At 39.5% G+C, this 22,723-nt stretch overlaps 2 protein-coding genes across 10 annotated transcripts; one reads left to right on the top strand and one right to left on the bottom strand.

Moving 5' to 3' along the window:
• Positions 1 to 409: 409 nt before the first annotated feature.
• Positions 410 to 16,489, top strand: LOC106741426 (androgen-dependent TFPI-regulating protein-like). Of its 4 annotated transcripts, none has more exons than XM_014613456.1 (6): positions 410 to 756; positions 2,549 to 2,719; positions 10,871 to 11,008; positions 12,350 to 12,567; positions 12,846 to 12,997; positions 13,731 to 16,489. In XM_014613456.1, exons 2-6 carry the CDS (start codon positions 2,561 to 2,563, stop codon positions 13,781 to 13,783), a joined length of 720 nt encoding a protein of 239 aa, XP_014468942.1. In that variant the 5' UTR covers positions 410 to 756; positions 2,549 to 2,560; the 3' UTR covers positions 13,784 to 16,489. The 4 variants fall into 4 exon arrangements, with proteins under 4 accessions (XP_014468942.1, XP_014468944.1, XP_014468943.1 ...); XM_014613458.1 differs by lacking the exons at positions 410 to 756; positions 2,549 to 2,719 and adding exons at positions 3,851 to 4,012; positions 6,985 to 7,166; XM_014613457.1 differs by lacking the exons at positions 410 to 756; positions 2,549 to 2,719 and adding exons at positions 3,851 to 4,068; positions 6,978 to 7,166.
• LOC106741425 (protein smoothened-like) lies at positions 13,524 to 22,576 on the bottom strand. 6 transcript variants are annotated; one of them, XM_014613448.1, is made up of 10 exons: positions 22,336 to 22,576; positions 21,757 to 22,142; positions 20,926 to 21,333; positions 20,335 to 20,649; positions 19,494 to 19,934; positions 19,245 to 19,414; positions 18,829 to 19,169; positions 18,343 to 18,544; positions 18,078 to 18,248; positions 16,701 to 17,997 (listed from the first exon to the last, which is right to left on the bottom strand). In XM_014613448.1, exons 3-10 carry the CDS (start codon positions 20,950 to 20,952, stop codon positions 16,701 to 16,703), a joined length of 2,964 nt encoding a protein of 987 aa, XP_014468934.1. In that variant the 5' UTR covers positions 20,953 to 21,333; positions 21,757 to 22,142; positions 22,336 to 22,576. The 6 variants fall into 6 exon arrangements, with proteins under 6 accessions (XP_014468939.1, XP_014468936.1, XP_014468940.1 ...); XM_014613453.1 differs by lacking the exons at positions 21,757 to 22,142; positions 22,336 to 22,576 and having other exon boundaries at positions 13,524 to 17,997; positions 20,335 to 20,488; positions 20,546 to 20,649; positions 20,926 to 21,433; XM_014613449.1 differs by lacking the exon at positions 21,757 to 22,142.
• Between the last annotated feature and the right edge of the window lie 147 nt (positions 22,577 to 22,723).

Here is a 22,723-nt window from a genome sequence, read left to right as displayed (position 1 = left end):
ATTTCGCAGGAGAATCGGAGCAGACAATTTAATTGTATTAGATTTTCATCAACGCGACGCGTTGTAGATTCTATACTTGACGCTAACAACTATTCCACACACGTACTACACATTTAAGAATACTTTCATGATCATGCCAAACTACATTTTTCAAATCTTTTCTCGCATGCGTCTTAAGGTCTCAGTCGCTCTCCTCCTTCCACATTGCGTAAACAGTATTTTCCCGAGCATTTTCCTTCTCAATTGCCACGCGACGTGCTCCACCCACCTAATTAACAGTTCGGTGCGTGAGTGAAGGAAAAGTCATTCTCGTTAGCCTTGACGCGTGTGTATCAACGTTGAGGAGGCGTTATCACTCGCGCATTGCTGCCCGCCGACACTATAATTCCTCTTTCGTCTGCTACACTCATGGATCGCCGGCTGAGGAACGCGCATCGAGTCGATAAACACGACGATTATCGTGAAATATTGCGGCGAGTTGCAATCGTGACCCGACTGAGAGTCCACCACCCGGTTTAATCGCAGACAGACGTATAAATGCGGACGTCATTCTGCTGACCGATAGCTGTTCGATGCATGCATATCGACGGTTCGGCATCGAGTTCTTAATAGTAGTGCGCTCCAGTCCAGCTAGTACGCTCGTACGGATCGTGCGATCCATTCTCGGTAGTTGGCGCGGACCCGCCGGCCCGTATTCGACTCACTCCGACGGCCAACACCATCTGACACGGTCATTGTCGGCGGTGCGACGACCAGGTAACACTACTGACTGAATATTATTTCGAGACAATTAGATGGTCGCGTACGAAATGCCGGATACTTCGATCACGTCGGTTAGCCGCGAAAAATCGAGTATGCTCTTCCTCTGTCTTCGATCAATTCGACCTGGGCAATTTTCTGATAAAGATGATCACCGAAGCCAGCCGGCCGAGTTATCGTTTTTTCCAACTATCGTTCGTGGTACATAATTGATAACATCGTATCGTTGAAGAGTCTGATGTTTCGGAAGTGGTTGAAATTCTTTTGTTTTTCTCGAACGAACAAACATCCGCTGGGAAAAACAGTCCTACCAACGTCCTACCTATGTCCTTAGCGATCGGAAGTGCCGATAAGCCTCTTTTATCGTTGTCTTGTTGTCATAACGCGTTATTAAGTGTAATAGATAGGTGTTTATCTCGAGGTCTCGTCATTTATATAACAACCGGCAGAATCGTTCGTTGATTTGATCGTGGTGATATCGAGATTTTTATGAGCGGAAACCTCAACCCCGATAGTTATGTGCGTGACAGATCAAAGAAATTCTATGACCTTACAACCGATTTCTTTTATGTTCGGATACTCCTTCGACTGTACGAAGCTTTGAGTGCACATTAGCGCGCGTATCTCGGTACTGCATGATTAGAAACACAGATATTGTTGCGTTGTCACTGGAAACCATGGGAGAGAGAAAGAGAAAGAGAGATATCTCGTTGAAATGAGAGTTTGCAATGACTCTCTTTGAAGAACACTCGTCTCGTGTCGGTCGAGATGTCGTGAAAGAGATTAAGTACACACAAGAAATTAAATATTAGGTTGGAAACTATGAAACGGGCGTTTTTGGTTCTGTGTTCAATTGCGACTGAGAGAGGTTCATTACAACGTGCGCTTGATATTTTTATTTATAAATTTTAAAGGTATTCTTCATAGTTTCCAACCTAATACATGCCGTGAAAGTTTGTTAATTCAACACTCCGTACATTTAACTTGTCTTATAAACTTATCGATCGCTAATATGAAATAAGATAACGTTCAATTATATTTGTTACCTCCGTGCTTCGATAATTTGTATTGATATTTGTAATGATCTCTTCAGAAGGTAAAATCGGTGTTCAGGTAATTGGATCTTATATGTAAGACTGTTTTAAGTTTACCTTTAGATGCTCTATGGTTAATTTTATTGGCTACGAAGCATCTGAAGATGAACTTAAGACAGTCTTAAATATAAGATCTGATTACGAATAAATCGGCCTAAATAACGTAATTGTGAAAAATGTGATAGATGTAACCGTATCTTTAACCTTGAGCAGGAAAATTAAAAATTGTTAAAAATTACATAATTTTTAATTAAGTTAAAAATTGTTATAAATTAAAAATGTATTTTGTTATCGTTAACCTTCTTACGTGTTGCGTAGATTAGACGCCAATATTACGTAATATTTGGCTTTTATCTTAACGTTATACAAAGTAGATCAATTCATAGTTCAAAATATAATGATAATGTATTATGATATTAAGATAATATATATATAATAACTATTTTTATAGTTATATATATAGTTATATAAATAGTTATATATATTACTATTTTTCATAGTAATTTTTTCATAATTAATTGCTTATTTACGTTTATGCGGGCAAATCATGACGTTGCTTTAATTAAAACTTTATTCAATGCTGAATAGTTAGAAGAAAACTTGTTATCGAAATAAAAATATTCATGTAATCTAATAAAAGGATCTCTTATAAAAAATGAAATATTACGCTAAAGCTTTTTTATCAAATTCGACAGAATCTCGACAAGATGGCGCACGTTCTCAACATGCTGGTCCATTTGGTCAACGTGATGACTTATGGCTTCACGTTGTACTACTCTTTCCTTGTAATACACATTCCTTTGTTGGCGGACAAGTTCAAGGACTTTGATCCCGGACAATTTAAGTTCTTAACGATGTGGAATGTGGTAAGTCACATACTTCTTTTCAACTGTAAGATATGAATTTTCGTCTTACAAGCGATGATATTCACGCGATAAAAAACAAATTAACAAAACTTTTCTCACGCGGACTTCGTTTTTCGAAAGACGATTTTGAAAAGTCACCGTCGTCTTTTCGTTTTTGATCAATATTAATACATTGTGTGCGATGAATACCGTATCGCGCTAATAATTCTGTAACGATCTGTGCACGTCCCGATTTCTTTCGTTACATACGACCGATTGTTTCCGGAATTGTTGAAACTTTATCAGATGCTCCAATTGGCCAGTCAAAGGTTAAAATTGAAATCGGATCGCAGAGCGATTTAGGATGAGGTCTTTTATCAATTTGTCAAATTGATTGTATTCGTTCTTTTTATGAAATAACTGGTTTCAAATAGCACCCGTGACTATATTTGAAATCTGACTTATGTAAACTTACGCAAGTCTAAAAATCATACCACATACGTAAAATTACATGAAAACGACAGCGAAGATGAAGAAATCGTTTCAAAGTGAAACTTAAAGTGCGCCCGTTGATAAAAATTATTGCATCGTTATATTTAATTAATAACCGAGAATGACCAGGCATTTCTCAAATGTGTCCCGCAACACATTTTATTTTACTGGCGACTGTCAGATACACTTAAGCGCGTACCAGAAGATTAGTGATTGAGACGATACTGTGTTTAATATACATTCGCAAACAACCGGCTCTTCTAATGGATAATAGCATGGAGAAAGCCTATTTTACGCCCACGCAAACTAGATATCTACTTGTAGCCCGTAAATAGCAATGGAAATAAACGAGATCAATATTGTAAGCAATGAATATACGACGATATTCTTCCTCTCGAATTATCGGTTGGTGATTAACAAGTCTTCCCTCGCTAGAATTCTTCTCTATCTCAGTTCAATGAGGGTTATAATTTTTCTACTTGCTTAATTCTACTCGCACTAAGAACAAGGCCGCAAAAAACGATGGGCGTAGGGCGACCGAGTTATTTAATGCGCCACTGGTCCTCCCTACCATCCCGAACGCGACCGCGTGAACCGGTGCCAAACGCACGCACGCTGCGGTCTTTCTCCCTTTCCATCCCTCCGGTTTACTCCATAATCCGTCAGTAAGTCGCGAACCGCCGACACGAACGCTTCGAGGAGGTTTATGTGCAACCTTGTGAAACGTGACGGGATTCACGTCCCAGTAAAAGAAACACAGACACTGTGCGCGTAGGCTCGCTTTAAGAACCGTCGCGACAAAGCGCGTGTTTTCCGTACCAAGTAAGGGTAGATCGATCGGCTTCGAGGTCGAGGAGACGGCCGTGGACCAATTAAAAATAAGTCTCTCTCTCGCTCTCTTTCTTCCTCTCCACACATACATGCACACACACACACTCTCTCTCTCCCCCTCCCTCCCTCCCTCTCTCTCTCTTTCTCTAGAGACGTGATCGTGTCGATGGACGATGGTAAAAGTAGAATTTGACCTTCCTCTTCTTCGTGCTCGCAAAATAGACGCCGAAAGTGTCTTGGTAAATACGGAATCCGTTGGCGTTTAAGACGCGCGAAGATGATGTCTATGTTTTTATCCGCAACTCGGCGCCGTAAGGCGCATTTTTCCGTAACTATGGCCTCGGAGATTGAACCTCGTCGAGATCGCGCCCTTTTCTGGTCGCCGGTGGACGGCGGCGTTGTGCAACAGCGACCGCCGCCGCTGCCACCACCTCCGTAAAGAAAGAGGTTAGGTATTTTACGACGCGTTGGTCAGGTGGTGTCCGAATTCGTCGGCGCCGATTCCGCGCTGCGTCCATTCCCCGGCGTGGCGCCGCGGAGTCGCTATTTATCGAACAGCGGGTAGATCGCGTGGGCAAGGGCTGCCGGGATTGCTCGCGCGACGTAACACACACGTGGGGTACTCCGGTGTCTGCTGCGCGGGAATCTCTTTTCCGTGAAAAAAGTTGCATGAATCGGACGCGAATCTGCTAAGAGAAATTTCCTCCTCGGAGCTATGAATTGTTATCTTCCGTTTGTACGCGTATGTCAAAGGCACATGAAAATATTCAAATTATATTCTACTTTTATTTACTTTTTCTTCGAACACTTTACATCATGACTTCCCCGATCTCGTTATTTTCGCAGTTCGGGCGATCATCTCATCTGCACGATGTAAACGTCACAATATTGTTGCGTAGCGCGCCCCTATTTTGTTTTATTTAAAATATATTCCATTTAAGATATAGCGCGTAGAATTACAAGGGACGTCCTGAAAACATCCAGAGGATATCCCTTGATTAAGGTGTGGGATATTCTTGTAATTTATACTTTTCCTTACTGCCTTCGTTTCGTAATTCTGTCTCACAGTTAATTTGTTGTGCTCGTAATTATTTTCAACGTGTCCTCTAACTGACATACGACTTGTCCTCCGTTGTTTTGACGGACAACTGCAAGTTGACAACTTTTGATTGATAGCTGGCGTATTCAGTGAGATATAACGAGAGAAAAAAAAAGACAAATATCGGGTGACGGTTTATTGACAATCGCAAAGTAAACGTCATCATCGGGAAAATAATCGTGCTCCAGATTCGCGAACTGCGATCTAACAAAAATCACTATCCGCGCAAAGCGAGTTATATAACTTAATAACTAGCATCGGATCGTTTAATATTTCTTTGAGCGCTTCGCAGTCCATATTAAATCTGCGAAACGGAAATGCTTTATTAATTTCACGCTTCGGCTGCACGGCCGAGAAATACGATACGATAAACATACGATAAAAAGAATCTACATAGATGAACCGGTAAAATCCCCGATGACTTAGTGAAAAATATAAAAAACAACATTAAATGTAATTTATCGAGAGCTTCATACGCACGTTATAAATTCTTTCAAATTCTTCGCGCTAAAATTTCGTTCCAAGGAGTCTTTCTTCAATTTGTAGAACCTTTTTTCTCTTTTCATAATTCCATAATTTCATAATTCCATAAATTCAATGATTTCTTGAATTTTTTCCGCAATTCTTTTTAGTCTTTATAACACAGTGTTGTCATTTAATTATTAACTATTGCAAACACATCTCTTTTCGCAACTAATCATCATAAAAACGGCCCGTGTAAGAAAGCGTCGACGAATGTGTCGACGAAGCGTCGTGAATTAAGGTCAATGAGGTGTCTGGTGATATACTTTGCACTTGCTTAAAGTACTTTTGTGTTGCACAATGTGATTAGCAGCGACACTTAAGCGAAAGATAAAACGCGAACATTTCCTGGTCGCCGTCCAAGTATTGTTTTAACATCCCTCCCAGTTTTTCCGTGACATAACGTCTTGTCGTTTCTTCGCGTATCGAAAGGAAACGCAGACCACTTTTCGCTCATTCTTTTGTCGCGAAAACGCGCTAAAAGGTAGAGATCGTTCGTTCGTTCGTTCGCACATTCTCGTAGTTGTTACGAGAAAAAAATCGGTACAATTTGTTCGTTTATTTGTTCAGGTGAAATAATAATGAGCGCAATTTCGATGGAAAAAGAGAAGCGGAGAAAAATTGAGACTTATCTCGTATGCTCGCCAGACAGCATTTACTTAGTTACGTATAAATTATGTAACGCAGGTGTAACTCACTTACATAACATACATTGAGAAGTTGAGAGATTATCAACTTTCTTTTTCCGTACCGCTTTTTATATGCATGATACAGCCTAGAAATATTTTCGAAATTCGCGAATATTCCATTCGAATAGCTGCATGTAAGAAATCGTCCATCGACACATTTCGATACCGACGTCGTTTGCGAAAACGGCGATTTCTCGTTTCAACGCGCGAAAATATTTCGTAAAATTCCTTCTTTCCTGCAGAAGATATCGGAGAGAAAGTGTATTTTTCCTTTTTCATCCCAACATACGATTTGATAATGAATTCGATGAATGAATGAATTGGGGCACGTTTAAAATCTTCGTTTGTGTGAAATCTAACTTAACGTTCTCACTATACGGACATGCATATTAATTTTCTTGCTGCCAGACACATTGCCCATTCCGCGTGACATTGCTGCGAGGAAATATTTCAACGAAAAACCTGACTTCGACGACATCAAATGCAGTTTCAATCATTTATTCAAAGTCACTCTCATGTATCCTTTCACGAAAAAACGAACGAGCGACCGAGCGCACTCGTTTCTGGTTACATGACCGACGCCGCGACATGTGTGTGCGGTTGCCGGAAAAAAAAGAAAAAAAGGGAGAAAAAGTATCAATTGCACGTTTCAGATTGTCTGCGAACGAGCCGTGAGATGCAACAGGGCCTAGCGATCGGATTTCACGTGATTACTTTCCTGCAGTACGCTTTCGCGGTTTATTACGATTACACGTACACGATAGTGCCGCACAATGTCCTGAAGGGGCACGGCGCCTTTGGTGGGAAGTTCAAGTTTCTGACGTTCTGGGACGCGGTTAGTATCGATCAAGACAAACTTGTGAGCGCGCTCTTTCATTAATGAAGTTACCGTAGCTCTTTTTGCGTGCGAATCAGTCAGGCGCCATGCACAGGCGTAAAATGCTACGCTTTAATGACATTCCGTACGGCCATATTCACGCGGAGAGGATCTTACGCCACGCTCAATTCATTGAACCTTTCGTTCTTTCATAAGATAAAGTCATGCAGCCACGCATTATTTAAGTGTATAAACACGTTTCCTCGAATATGGGAAAACTCATCCGTTGAATGCAAAAGTACCGAACGCGCGAATTGATACATTCCTCGCGTATCGATTTTCTTCGCTGTTGCAATTAGTGGGACTCGATTATCGCCGAAACGAGACTCTCTGACCGATGCATTATCGTAACATTTTTATCGCGATGAAATGTTCCACATTTTTTCTCCTTTCATCGCGACGTGGAAATTCGATGGGAAAATTCACACCGAGGTATAGTTTTCGTCGACGCGGCGATCCGCGAATTTGAAGGTCCGATAAAGTCCATGTCGAGTCCCCATTTTTCTCGAGATTGTGCGCGTCCACTGTCGATTAGCTTCATAGGAACTGTATCTTGTGGGAAGCTTAATGGGCAACATTAAGTTTAATGGATAGCAATTCAATAACGTAGCAAAGTAGTAATTCCGAGTATTAGAAAGGTGTTACGTACTGCTTTCCAGCCACGGCGATCATTAGACAGACCGCGCTTTTATTTCATCCTTCCCGTGAACATACCGTACGGTCACTTGATTTTTTCTTCTCTGTATCCTCCGAAAGAGATTACCTGTCTACTGCCTTCTATGAGGCGACAAGAAACTCGATTATTCTTTGCATAAAACGATTCTGCGCGATCGCACATCTAACAATCTAGCCGTGCAATATATCCTTATTGCTGTGTTACGTAATAGTGAAAACCGACAGTACCATATAGTGTGAGAGCCTGATCGCAAAAATCGCAAATGACGGTGATATAATATCTCTCGAGCTGAGAACGTAGGGAAACGGGATATACTCATCAGCATTTAACAGCGAAATCAGCAATTACGGGAGAGTTCTTTCAGTGGAGTTCTCGAATTGGCTGAAACTGAAAATTTTAAAATAAATAAAAAAAGGAAAAAAATTAGATAGCAATTGAAATTACTTCGAACACTAAACTTGTACTTGACTTTTAAATAACTCTCTTGTCGTGAACTTCTGACAAAAACCAACGAAGTCGCTCCGCAAGCAACGTATTTACCAGACATGGCTCCCTGCGACTTTTTCCTATTCCCTCTATTGAAAAACTTCGCGGACAGCGTTTCGAATCGATGTAGAACATCAAAGAAAAATTGCTGCGTGAACTGAAGTGAAGGCCATACTGTCTGCTGTGTATGAGCGATGTTTCAGGGACTGGATCAAACGCTGATATATGTGTATTGCAAGCAATGGGGACTACTTTGAAGGAGACTATAAGAATTTTGTTGATTGAATTGTTATTTTATAAAAATAAAGTTCGGATATTTTTTGATCACATTAGTATGACCGCGCGTTATCGTGCAGTAGAATCACCTGCCTGGTTTTGCCAGTAAAGGGTCTTTTTACAAATTTCACATAGTTCCTTCACCCAAAGCGGAACAAATTATTTCGGTAGACTGAACAGCATTTTTATTTAATTGGAATGCAAAAAGGATACAGTGCCTCAGACGCTTCTTTTCGAACAACACCATGATACTGTTTTCTGAGGTTATATCGGCAAGGCCGTCAACTATTATAGTGCTTCTTAAAGCTTAAGGTTGGCACTTTCAAATTACCATAGGACAAGAAAAATATTTTGATTTGAACCAGAGTTACAGGACATTAAATTGCAAAGGCATCGAATTAATTTATATATCTAATACATCGGTATGTCTTTCGACTGATATTTATATTCACGAGTTCTTTTTCAAATAACGAAGGCCCTCAAAGATGAGTGCAATTTTCGCTTTTTTCGGCTCGGTCCCGTCGAGTCAAAAGAGCTGTAGCTCTAAATTCGCCGAGATCGTCACTTATCGCCGAACGATGACACGCTCTCGGCCATTTCATGCTTAAATTGCCGTCATCAGACTGCTCGTAAAGAGCAAAATTCAATTGTTCAAGCACCGCTTAATATTATCCGCAAACGGAGGCACGTGACATGCAAGACTGCTTATGTGCAACGTCAGTCAATCGATACTTATATTGGAACGCGCACTCATTGAGTTGACTTTTTGCATAATAAAATGAGGAAAATAAACTGCATCGGCGATCGAATGTAAAACCGGTCTCGTGACCCCTTTTCTTCAATTCTTCGACAAAAAGCCAATCTAAATTTCCTCATTATGGACACATCTTTTTCGAGTGTCGCGCGATTAAAATAAAGTAAAATTTGGACTTTAGCGTTCGAAAGATCCCGATTTCACCGAAAGTTGGTTAACGCGAATCGCTTAACCTCTTGGGTACGGATTTATTTGAGAAAATATTTGCATGTGGAACGGATATAATTTTTGGTTGCTTGGAGTAGTACGTAAAAGCAGTACATTTTACGTAAGAATTTATTTATTTCTAAAATATTGGTGACATATGTAGTATTAAGATGTCTTCAAGTAATTAGAATTGCAAAACAAAAATAAATTAATAACAACAAAATAAAACTAAATGAAATAAATTCAAGCTATAACAAAAAACCAATTACTAATAATTATGCAGAATGTGATATTTTTCAAAGCAAGTAGGTAAGTGCAGTGCTACTTTGCATTGTTTGCACTGCCACGTAGTCTCTTTCCTAATATTATGCTTATAACAAACACGGTATCTTTTTCCAGGGTGTTGCTTGGACTTAGTTGACGGAACGTTCTCAGGAAAGTGTGCCCAATTTTTCGCTGCCAAACGAAGGGAAAACAAGTGAATGACATCTCTCAGACGTCAAATGTACCCAAGGGGTTAATTAATTCCGAGTCACACGATTAATTAGGTCCCTTCCTGTTGCGCCGTCAACAAGTCGAGGTGTCACTTGACATGTTTGCGTGCAACGCGTATTGCGCGTGCTCCATTATTTGAAACAGACGTATCGAGTAAATTTTCGGACAAACCGGGATAAAAGAATGGTGTAACAAAGGAAACGGCGTGCGACGGAATAACATAGGTGAAAAATAAACCGGACAATTACGCGATACGATCGATTTGGGAAAATTAAACCAATTCGTCAAGCTGCGCGAATGTTAACAGAGCAACTTGCACTCGTGTATGCACATAAATACGGGTATACGACGATAACAATGGTGACATCATTGCGACACATTTACTGAAATCTACTTTTTTATTATCTGTCACTCTACTTAACGACTGCTCCATATATCATTATCGCAACTCCTCTTTTAAATGCAACGAACGAATGATGTCGTATTTACAAAATTATCTCACAGACATTCCTTGGATTTTCGTCCGGTCGTGATTATTTAAACTCGAGACGCAGTTGTTAACATACGCGAAGCGCTCTTAATAACGACGGGAACATCCGACGACGATGTCACTTAGGGTCGTTTCAATAATGTTAATTAAACCTCGCTCAACTTTAAGCAGCGTTCACACATGTGTGTGAACCTAGGTTACACGTTGAATGCAAAAATCACTGCGAAAATTCATCGACCTGTTAATTGGAACACTTCGAAACGCTAATTGTGTTGTAGATCTTGCAAGCGGTGTTCTTTCTGATATGCGTCCTGAACGACTGTTTCGGCACAAACGCCGTGAACCCCAAGAAGTTGCCCTTCATACGAAAGCTGAAGGACGACTTACACGCGAGTCTCGGATTTCCCATCGCCATGGTGAGCATAGTTGGTTGGTCCTCTTTTTAAATCTCCATCCTGCTTCACAATATCGCGGCAACTATACAGAGAAAAACGTTTCGTTGGATTTTGTATACATATTTGCTTGACTTGGATTTGTTTAATACAAACATAATTTAATATCAAATATCAAAGATTTTGTGTTTGAAAGAAAAAGTTGTCTCATTAAAGTAAATCATGTTATTTGATAGAAAAAAAACAGTATTATTTAGAGGAAATATATAACATTTCATTTTCAATAAAAATTTATTTCATTATGTATTAAATATTATCTTCTACTGAAATAAAAAGTTCTTTAATATTTTTTTAACATAATGTTACTTTTTTCAAATAATTTATTGCTTGTGACAAACATTGTAATATTTGGATGAAAATACAAAAGAAATATGTCATTTGACGTAAAGATATTTATTATTTGAGAAATCGAACAATCCTGTTTGTCGAATCAAACATTCGTTTGTTTGCTCCATTCCAAAAGACATATTTGTTTCAATTAAAATAATATTATTAAATCCAAAGAGATCTTTTTCTCTACATACACAGAGAAAAAGGTTTCTTTATATTTGGTATTTCTATTTATTTGATTAAAATTCGTGTCGTAGAAACAACATATACGAAATATTATTTATTTAAATAAAAATTTTATTATCGCATTCAAGAAAACTCTATTATTTAACAGGAAGAACGTCATTACTTGAAATAATATCTTTTAACTAAATAAAATATCATTTTGTTACAATAAATACGTAAAATGAAGCAAATAATTTCTCTATAAGAAAATTATCTTTCGTTTTAAACAAATTTCTTAATTAAGATAAAGACACATATTCGTTGAAAAGTCTAACAATCGTACTTATTAATCAAAACATTAGTTTCTTTGGAGCATACCAATTATGAAATTTGTGTGGTTGTAACAAAATTTATTAAATTCGAAAAAATCTTTCGTTCAGTGCACAGTTGCCGTATATTAATGAAGCCACGTGTTATATAAATCCGTCGAATAAAAAATTCAAATATTTTAATCATTTTTGCAACAAGTTCTTAGTTCAAGGTCAGAAAATCGTGTTGATTTGACTAAAATATAGTCGACAGTTCTGACTAAAATATAGTAAAGTACAGTTCTGACTAAAATATAGTAGAATACAGTTCTTTAAATCCGACATAACATTTTAAAGAGAGGGGAAGGAAATCACTGTTTATGTAACTATTGTATGTCTAAATATTCGCGTAAGTAGACAAGGATTTTCCGTGTTCTGTAAAACTTGATAGGAAAAGTAACGCTTCTTAAGTACAATGCCGATACATCGTCGCGTGTTACAGTTCGTCGGCGTCATCTTCTGGACATTGATGTTCGTCGACCGTGAACTGGTATTACCCAAGGCATTGGACCCGTACTTTCCATGGTGGTTGAATCATTTGCTGCACACGTTGATTATGGTAACGACCGTATTGGAAATGATCGTCGCGCCGCGACAATATCCCAAGCGATCCCGCGGTCTCGGGATACTCGGAGGCTTCATGTTCATATACTTAGCCTGGTAAGTGAATCGGATCTACGTATCTCCGTCCGTCTTTCTACCGGAAAGTATAAATAGAGGGATGTAATAACGCGTCGCAGACGAATAATCGTTAATCACTCCTCCCCTACTCCCAACGTAACATATCTGGACGTAACGTGAACGTAGAGCGAACATCTCGGCCAGCAATTTGACGAACTATCGGACCGTATTGAGGAAGAAAGTAAAATCGTCGCGAGTAAAATCGTCATGTCGTACATCCTGCAACGACATATCGTTTTTGACGGGGAATATTTCAGGGTGCACGTGATCTACTTCAAGAGCGGCGTCTGGGTGTACCCTGTGATGGAGGTACTGACGTTACCGCTGCGGATAGTTTTCATCGTGGTGCTGCTGGTCATCTGTATGATCCTGTACTTTGTCGGCGAGACGCTGAACAACTATCTCTGGGGTAACAAATACAACACTAAGCATCAAACGTCTCACGCCAAGTCCAAGTAGCCTCGTCCGAGCGTCTAACTAACAGGATGACAAGCGTCGCGTTTCTGCCGGCCACGCGCGCCTACGGTGGTGGTGAACGAATAAACGAGTCTTTTTCTACGCAACTTCGCGTCGCAGCATGCACATGTTGTGGTACCATTCTCCAAAGTACCGATCATCATTCATTAGGGAGCGTCGTGTATGTGTGTATATGTGTGTGTGTGCATGCAAGCGCATTCAGGGTGTAACGAGGTGAGGATCGCGCGTCCCGTTAACCCGGCCTGAATGGAAATAACACACACCGATGTCGCGAGCAGCAGGAGCATGCTGGTATGCAAACGCTTCTGCGCGGCCCGAGGGAGACTAATTTCAATGGTGTGTAGTGCGAGACTGAAGCACCGATCGAAGAAAAAAGAAGAAGCCCCACAAGCCTCATCAGCAACCTACCCTTTCCTCGCCTCTCTTCCTCTCTCTCTCACTCTCTCTCTTTCTTTCCCTTTCCCTTTCCGCCACACGACATAACATTTATTTTTATACTTTCGTAGCGCGAACGACTTATTATATCATTGTTTTTACCAATAAAAAAGTTAACGTGGTGCACGGAGAGGATACGTGTGTAATATATGCATATATAAATATACGCGACGCGTGGCGCATATTCGCACAACCGAACTAAAGTCCAGATATATTTGTATCGAGTATAGGGAAAAAATGTGTAGCGGTAACTGAGAGCGTGGATCTGGATTTGAAAACGTAGAAACCAGCCGCCAGACAGATGGGGGAAATCTTAGGTATCTCTAATGTACCGCCCATCCGAAGATGACATCGCCGAAAACATCTTCTTGCTACTAGTGAGAAGTGCCTTGGCGCGACCTGGTATACGTGTTTACGGAAGGTGGATTTTGACAAACACGTTCCTCGCGCGTGACCGCGCGGAAAACCGTTTTATCAAGGTTTTACTGGAGAGCACTTCAATGTTATTTCCGCTATGCGTATGTTTCGGTATCGGTTAGTGCTGTTACGGTTCAAGGGGTCAGGCCACCTTGGACGTTCGAAAAGTCGGAGTCCATTTTTTGTAATTTATTTTAGTGAAATGAAATAATAGTAAAAACAAGGTAGAATTCATTAAATATATGAGTTAAATAGAATTTTTAAGTATAAAAGTCAATTATTTATGTTTGGACATTGTTTATATATTAGTAGTAATTAAATCTATTACATAAGACGAATTTTCTTAGACTGTTTTATATACGTTTACCTTGTCTATATACGTTTTCTCCGAGCAGAGTGATCTGAAATTAAATTATTGAAAAAATTTAAAACACTTTTTGTTTATGCACTAACGTAGTCGATTTTGGAAATTCGATGAAATAAGAAATTGATACAGGTTTAAAGAAAAACTGTTTTTTTTTCGTTCTCGTAGTTTTTTGCCAATTAAAACGGATCTGTTACTTTGTTCCGAAAAACTCCTACATCAGTGCAAAAATATTAATTAGGAATATTTAGATGTATTATACATGTAAATTAAACGAGTAGTTTATGAATTATTGTGTGAACCAGTTTGAGAAATATGGTTTCGAGATAAACACGTTCAAAGCTTTTCAATATATTCTTATTATATTACATGCTTTTATTCGGCAATGCCTGCACCACATACAATGGATTTTCTTCTTCTGTTATCGAATCATTTGGAAGCCAATTATTGCTGTCTGTGTTAACTTCTTTTGGCGCGCTCCGTCGTCATTCCTCGGCAAGACGCAAACAGATTTCGTCTTCTTTTTATCATACACTTTGCGCATTTGGTTCGATAGTTGGTACAATGTGTGTATTAATAATAATATGCTGTTATTGCCTTCATTAAAAATACTCATAGCGATTTGTGTCGCAACTTCAACTACTTCTAAGCGACTCTGAACGTTGTTTTGAGGGCACATTTCCAAATTATAGAATTGAAGCTTTCCTTATTATTTTATAGGTATATATTATTATTTTAGGGTATATCTACCTAAATAACATTCAAATAAATCATTTCTGCTTAAATCTTCATAAATTTCTATGTCTTGATCATCCAGGCGTTCGAACATATTCATTTCGCTATTCATACGCGACATTAATCGAGAAGCTGTGACTCGCAAAATACTGCAAATTTTCAAATCAGACCACTTGTATATTATTTTTAAGACTATAAACATTAATTTAAACACCAAAAGAAATCTCGATTTTTGGAAGTGTCCAAAGTGGCCTAACCTCTCAATTCGGCGATCTCCATTCAGTGATATGTAAGAGGCCTAAGGATTAATATTCATTGCCGTCGATACTCCTATAGGTTTTATCGAATAAGTTCAACGGACAGATCTCTCTCCTCGATATTCTTTTGTGCCAAGGAATCCTTTCCAATCAGAGCATACTTCATCAACAATTGAAGGAATGCATTGTCCGCGCTGTATGCATCTCTCACGTGGAGATGTCATATGAGATTGAAGTTAAATTAAACACTGAGCCGGATTTCAGCCTGGACTTTCTTCGGCGACTAGTTTCAGCGCTACTTTCGTAAAAGTAATACACATTTCGGTATTACATATCATCGTACAGCAGAGTTTTATGCTGCACAAAATTAAAATATCGAGAGAGCGGTAGAACCAAATATGGGAAAAGATACGATACGTACAATGTGGTATTCATATATTATATATAGACATATATTGATAATAGTTATGAAATATATATATATATATATATATATATATATATATATATAAAGTACAAGGAGTATAAAAAAAAACGTAGCTTAACGAATAGTGTCCTTTAGTAGAGACATTTGTCACAAATATCTAGCAAAATGTAATCTCTAGAAATTTTTCCCAATTGTGGAATGTGACAGTTATAAGACGAATAACGTCTATTAATCATTACCATTATCAACGAGGATCGTTCGATGTTTTGCATCCTGCGAGCGTGATTATCACCATATTGCGTTAAGCAGTACGTAGTAAACAGATAATTTTCGTCTACCGGATTAGCCATTAATTTATTAGAAACTAGATTAATGATATAATACTTGAGAGAATGATGAAAAACGAGTTTTATTCAGCTGTTAAAAAAATGTATGTATAAACAAGATATCTTACTGACATTAGGTGTTCGATACGATATTCTAACGAACGTTCCAAAGATAGCACGGAACACCGTAGTTTCGATTTCTCGGCGAAAGAATAATACTTGCAGCTGGGTACATTTAGAACCACATTACCGTAGACGCGTCGTGTTACTTAGCGCTCAAAGCGAGATGTCAACAAATGAGATATCGTGTTGAGATTTGACTAGTATTTTAACGATAATAAAAATGTACAGAAAATACCGACAGGCATTATTATAGCTGGTACTCTTCGATATATTGGAGTTTCGTCACCGCATCCTATGTATACGAATCGAACAACAGCCAGTAAAAATCATTATCACATGATCTCACTTTTTAGTTCAGAACATCCTACAGCGATTGTACGTAAGCACATCGCGACGAAAACGAGTAAAAATAAGGTATAGCTTGTCTATGCTTAGCTGGGCGAAACGTCATTAGTTCAATAAACAATTATATAGCATCTACCTAATTATATGCACATTTCTCAATATACACTTAAGAGAGAGAGAGAAATAAGAAGAAACAGATTCAGTCTTTATGTCACGACATTTTTGCTTTTCTTTAACAACGGCGAGATCTGAGTCCCCTTGCAGCTGCAATGTCTACTGTTGATGATCTCATCGATGCTCTGCTTCAATTCCTCCATTTCCAGTATTTCGAGCGGCAGCGAAGTCTGCGTTGCTATTTCTCTAGCGTTACCAATTTGCGCGTCGCCTTGTACCATCAATCTGGTGAGCTCCGGGCAGCACGAGGTGAGACTAGACGCCAAGTCGCCCACTGCGGCCTTCCTATACATATCTTTCTTCTCGGTTTTGTTCTTCATTTTGATATCACTGCTTTCCTGAAGCAGGTGTTTCAAGATCACCTCATCCTGCAGAACGTAATTGCTCCTGTGACTCTCCCGGTTTCTCCGATCGCTCTCGTGACTATAGGTCTTGCAGTTCTTGCTGCCGCTCTTGCTTTTGCTACGTTCGTGCACATCCTCTGGATTCAACATCTTAACCTCTTCCTTCGGTGGACTGTCCTCGCCATCGCTGTCCTGCTCCCCCTCCACATTGTCGACCTCTATGTCGATGCCTACAGCGTCCTGATGTCCCTTCTCGTCGCTGCTTAAATTCTCGTCGCTGCTGGGGAACAAGAAGGGCAACATCATACCCGCATTCTTTGTGTCGATGACCTTCGGACCACGATCATCGATGATCAGGGCTCGCTCGTCCAATCCGGCGTTTCCCAGTCGCCTACCCATATTGGGCAACTGAATCGGCACATGTCCACCGGTTGTCACCTGTTGGCTGTCTTGAGAAATAGTGCTGTCTCTCTTCGAGTGCGGATCGACCTTCTTCTCTGATCTAGATTTTCCGGATTTCCTAAAGTCTCTTCTATTTTTACCACGGCGGCCATTCGGCCGGCCGGCGACCTTTCGCGTGGTCTTTACTTGCGCAATCTGCACGGATATTTGTGAATCCAAAGAGTCGCGTCTAGACTCCATAGAGACGCATCGGAAGCTATAACTGATCTCAGAGTCCACCGAATTTCGTCTATTGCTAGACACAGATCCAGTAGTGCTGCCGACCAATGCGCCTCTTCGCGTGACCAGCTTAGGCAGAGCGGCTGCCCAAGTGGAGCTGAAATCTTGCGAAGCTACAGAGTTGAGTTCGAAATTTAGCCCGACCGGATCCTCGTGTGTGTTGTGGAAACTTATGGACAGCCGTCCGGCGTTGTTGAACGTCTTTCGTTTCGCGAAGGCCTGCGCGATGACTTTGTGCTTCTTCAGTCTTATTGGCTCTTCAATCTCGCAGTTGAAGGTCCTGCATACACAAAAAAGACGCGTCCTATTCAGAGTCTCGTTGATAAAGACGACTCGCGAATAGACACGACGTTACGAGAGTGTCCAACGTTTGACGAGATTTACCTCTTCAGGAATCTGGACCACGTATCGACCGTCGAACTAGTCCAAACCCACGAAGACATAAGTATACCGGCGAAAAACGGCGCGAGCAGATGCAACTGCATCTTTCCCGCACTAGGCCTTGTGTCCATTTTACACTCGGATTCGTCTGAATACTTGGTTGTTATCGCGCATCTGTTAAATGAGAGGAATGCAACATTTACAAGTTGTGCAAAAATGCACCACACATACGTCCTATATATCTGAGTATTGATACCATGGTTCTTACACCATGTAATTTCTGAAACTTTGCCGCCACTGCCAAGAATGCATATACTCGTATATGTGACAATAAAACGTCACACCGACCGCTGCCAAAGTAAATATGAAGAACAGTCCCATTCGAATGATGGTTTCCCGTATCTTCGCGCTTGCTCTTTCAGACATGATTTCTCGACTGCTTATTTTTAACCTAATCAGCGTGAAGAGCCCTAAAATGAACGCGACAATGTGGATTGAAAGTGACCATTTGATATGTCACATAGAGTAATTTGAAACTACTTTCAAATACTTCCAAAATTTGTTCACAATCGAAAAAGCAAATTTTGTTTAAATGTTCAATTATATTTATCTTGTTCAATATCATAGGTTGATACTCACGATTCACGATTGATTCAGAAAGCATTGGGAAAAATGAAAGTTTCATATTATTGCGATCATATATCGTATACTGAGAGTAACGCCATAAATACATACGATGAAGAGTAATACCTACCTCTAGATAGAAAATAGCCTCCTACTAGTAAACCGACGAATACCGGTACAAGCACAAACGAGATTCTCGCTATATAGTTAGCGTAACCTACGAAGCATATTCCGGTCACGCTGTTACCATCAATCTGACTTGATGTCATGATCGAAACCGTTAAGACGATCGGCAAACACCAAGCGATCAGATGAAAATAGGCGCCTTTTTTATCTATACGGTCTTTTATTTTGCCGAGCGCTTGAAAACTCATGTGCCAGGCATACGTCAATATGACGAACCACACCACAGCTGCTATTAGAGAATAATACACGAGAATGAAGGTTATGGTGCAATACTGAGTGTCCCCGCTGAAAATAGACATTTTACGAGATCACGTCAATACTGGGATAGGCGGGTAAAACACAGCGATTGTCAAGCTGTACCTTGGTTCGCTTATTCTCAGCGTACCGTCCTTGCGGCATACGATCACGTCCTTGCCGAAGGTAAATTGAGCCAACCAGCCGATGCAGGACACCATGAAGCAGCAGTTTATATAGAATATCACCAAGGCTGGATACTTGTTTGCGCTTCTCCAATCTATCAGAAATGTTATCTGGAATATATGCGATCGCAAACGATTACGCAATTGGAAATATATAGAATAGCCATGTGCAGCTTTTAATGGCACTTACTATGGTAAATAAATTGAAAGCACAGCAGATGCCCGCGGCCCATGCGATAAATGAGTGTATCTGCTTGTGTTCGTCAGGTGTGTACATTGGGTCGTAACATTGTGTACCACAACCCTCCACTCCGTCGAAGATCGACAGGGAATTATCGGTGGGCACGAGGGGTTTCAAGCACTTGCCTGATATGTTAAATTTCAATTCTCTGATGTCGTTCTTGCACGAGCGTCGAAACAGTTCAGTGTCGTCACATTTCGCAAAGCTTGGCCATATCGTGTGATTGAGCAGCATCCTGCATGGCCCCAACACTGTCTTACACATTTCGTGAGATGGCAATTCAACCATGTTGTTCATGCATTTCGGCATGAATATGGAGCACAAGAATGGTTGGACAACCGCCCAACACTTTGGCACATGTCTCAGGGCTTGTAACAAATGTAATCTTTCCTGAAAATTACAAGCAGGAGAGTAGTCATCAATCTTGGCAACTGTAAAAGTTATACAATATAAAATTTCATATAATGGACAACAAAGCAACAGTATATTGTTAAGCAACATGTTAATAATTTAGACAGACTTGCTTAATTATGCTTGATATAACAAAAATATCCTCTAAATATTATCCACACAGCTTAAATTCCCCATTTCATTGTAGTAAGTTAAGCATGTATATCCAGGTAAGCAGATGCAAAGGAAGATTCGGCTTATTCTTCGGAATACCTCATAATGCATGGTTTGCAACTTGGATGTATTAGTATTCTTAGGAGTCATGCCATGTTTTATTGGAGAAAAAGACTGGAAAATGTCATTAAAATATGAAGAAAATATAAATAATAATCCTACTTACCTCTATAATGCTTTGAGTTACATGTTCAGGTATCAGATCCAATGTAGTATAGGTATATGGTAATTTCATTCCCATACAAATGCTTTTTTGCAGAGGAATACATTTAGCAGGTCTGCGACAATTCATATCACCCGATGACATATCTATGGGATACCTGTCCAGCAAATAATTGGAATCCTTGATTCTTTGTCGAGGCCCCAAGTCCATATACTTTCCTGTATTATTTTCAGCTTCATTGTTGATTATAAACTTGTGCTCCAGTTCTAAAGATGTCCTATGAAGCAGCAAGCAGCAGAGAACCAGTACAAATATCATCTATGAGCAGAAAAAGAGCAGAACAAATTCTTTTTATTTGGAAGTTAATGACACAAATAATTTAAACAAACGTTATATGAACATATGTTTTTTTCGGAAAAGGAGTGAAATATGTTCTCTTATGTTATATGTTTCCTTGTTTTTGTAAATTCACGTAGATCGTTTCACAGGTTTCAGACGTTTCACAAACGTCAATTGAGAGATAACAAAACATTATTCCAAAACAAAGAGATCACGTGGAGCGTAATATAAACAATGAGACGCGACGAAACTTACTTTCGTGGGCTCGTGAGTTGACGTCATTGTTCTCGCAGACAATCTCGTTCAACCACGAGGCAAGGTTTGTGTCTTGCTCGGACGGAGCTACTCGCATCTTCTACGGTTGCCGGCGACAGTCGCAGCGTACAAAACCAGCCGGACCACACACGCATCGTGCTCCCTCGCGCTGGACCACCCACGATGCGCTTCCTTTATAACTCGCCCGTCTGAAGTTTGAATGCACGCTATAATCAGCTACACGCATTGCTCACCAGCAGCAGCACTGTCGCTCGTCGAAAGACCAGTAGCGAGATTGCACTAGAACTGCACTGAACTGAACTGAACCGCATTGGGAAAGACTAGTACAGAATAGTTCAGTTCAGTGCAAAAGTGCAATGAAGAAGTCTGTTCGTTTTCGCTGCACCGCTGAAACGCCAGAGTGTAGTAAACAACATGGCGCATCACATGGCATTATTTGATTCTTCTGACGAAGATTTTGTTGTAATACAACCACTATTACAACCCATTGTAGATGTAAACGATGAATGTAATATACAACTAAATATAACAAATTTATTAATAATTTATAATATTATATACCCTACCGATCATAAATTTAAATAAATGACTAAATATAAAATAAATATAAATATAAAATCATAAAGATATCTTAACATCTTAAATTCATTCTTGTGGTATGTTTGGGCATTTCTGCTGTGTATGTGTGTGTGATGGTATAATATTAACAATTTTTGAAAATGAAAAAAAACAAGATGTTTCACACATTTCAATATAATGCAAGCTATATACCTGATAGAGATTTTTCGTATAAATTTCCGTTACGCTTACCTGTACTTCCAAGCTACACTTTCATGCATTGCCCTGACCACACTACCTCCTAACTCAGTGCAACAGTTCACTGAACTGCTTGCACTACATGCTGTTGCATTGCGAAAAAAGACAGCGTGGATGACGTCATGATGATGTCATTCTCGATAAAAAGAATGCTTTAGTGTAAACTCCTTGCACTTGTGTGCACTAGTGCAGAAAGTGTTTCGAAAAAAACAGATCTTCTGTAACCAGAGAGAGACCGGAGAGCAACCAAGCCACAGTTTAATCACAGTTTAACTATATAAAGTTACGATAGTAGCTGTCGGCTTCTTTGATGTCAGTGGTCATCGATCACGTGACTATCAGCCATGTGTTGGTTCGTTCAGGCACTGAATTTGAATGACCTCAAGAGACGTAGTGAGATGCAATATTACTTACTATTCATATTATTCAAGGACTTGAGAGTTTCATATATTACATGTAAAGAATATACTGAATATCACAATAATTAGAATTACTTATTTACAAACTCTCAAGGTCTATAAATATTAATATCATTGTGTGCATGTGATAACTTTGCACGTAACTTTAACATACCTTTCATTATCCTTCGGAAATCGGAAGGAATTTATTTCATTTTCTCTTCGCACACAAATATTCTTGTAACAAACGTGCAGGAGATACTACCTCTTGCATTCATTTTATGTTACGATTATAGTATAAGTATGTTTAAATGTGTTATACACTCAGCTGTACTGTCTCACTCGCCGATATCGTTATGACAGTCCGCCATATTCTTAGTTGTACATTCAGTCACAGAACGGTTGCAACAGTTTATTTCTTACAAACTTCAGAACATTCACAAAATATGACGAAGCGAACCTATAATTCACGGATATGCGCAATATATGGTCAGCCAGCTGCTAAAATTAAATATGTAAATATCAATATTACATATATATATAATTTTGATATATTAATATCT

The sequence above is a fragment of the Dinoponera quadriceps genome, unplaced genomic scaffold, assembly GCF_001313825.1.
Source record: "Dinoponera quadriceps isolate SergipeBrazil2010 unplaced genomic scaffold, ASM131382v1 scaffold405, whole genome shotgun sequence".
Taxonomy (NCBI): domain Eukaryota; kingdom Metazoa; phylum Arthropoda; class Insecta; order Hymenoptera; family Formicidae; genus Dinoponera; species Dinoponera quadriceps.
Note: the sequence above shows the minus strand (reverse complement) of the source record. Positions and strands in the feature narration are given on the sequence as shown.

Coding starts and splice junctions, on each gene's coding strand:
- LOC106741426 (XM_014613455.1), top strand. CDS start 6,813: ATGCAGTTTCAATCATTTATTCAAAGTCACTCTCATGTATCCTTTCAC. Junction 7,167..10,870: donor TTCTGACGTTCTGGGACGCG/GTTAGTATCGAT, acceptor ATTGTGTTGTAG/ATCTTGCAAGCGGTGTTCTT. Junction 12,568..12,845: donor ATGTTCATATACTTAGCCTG/GTAAGTGAATCG, acceptor GGAATATTTCAG/GGTGCACGTGATCTACTTCA.
- LOC106741425 (XM_014613448.1), bottom strand. CDS start 20,952: ATGACGTCAACTCACGAGCCCACGAAA. Junction 20,650..20,925: donor CAACTCACGAGCCCACGAAA/GTAAGTTTCGTC, acceptor TTCTGCTCATAG/ATGATATTTGTACTGGTTCT. Junction 19,415..19,493: donor CTTTCAATTTATTTACCATA/GTAAGTGCCATT, acceptor CATATATTCCAG/ATAACATTTCTGATAGATTG.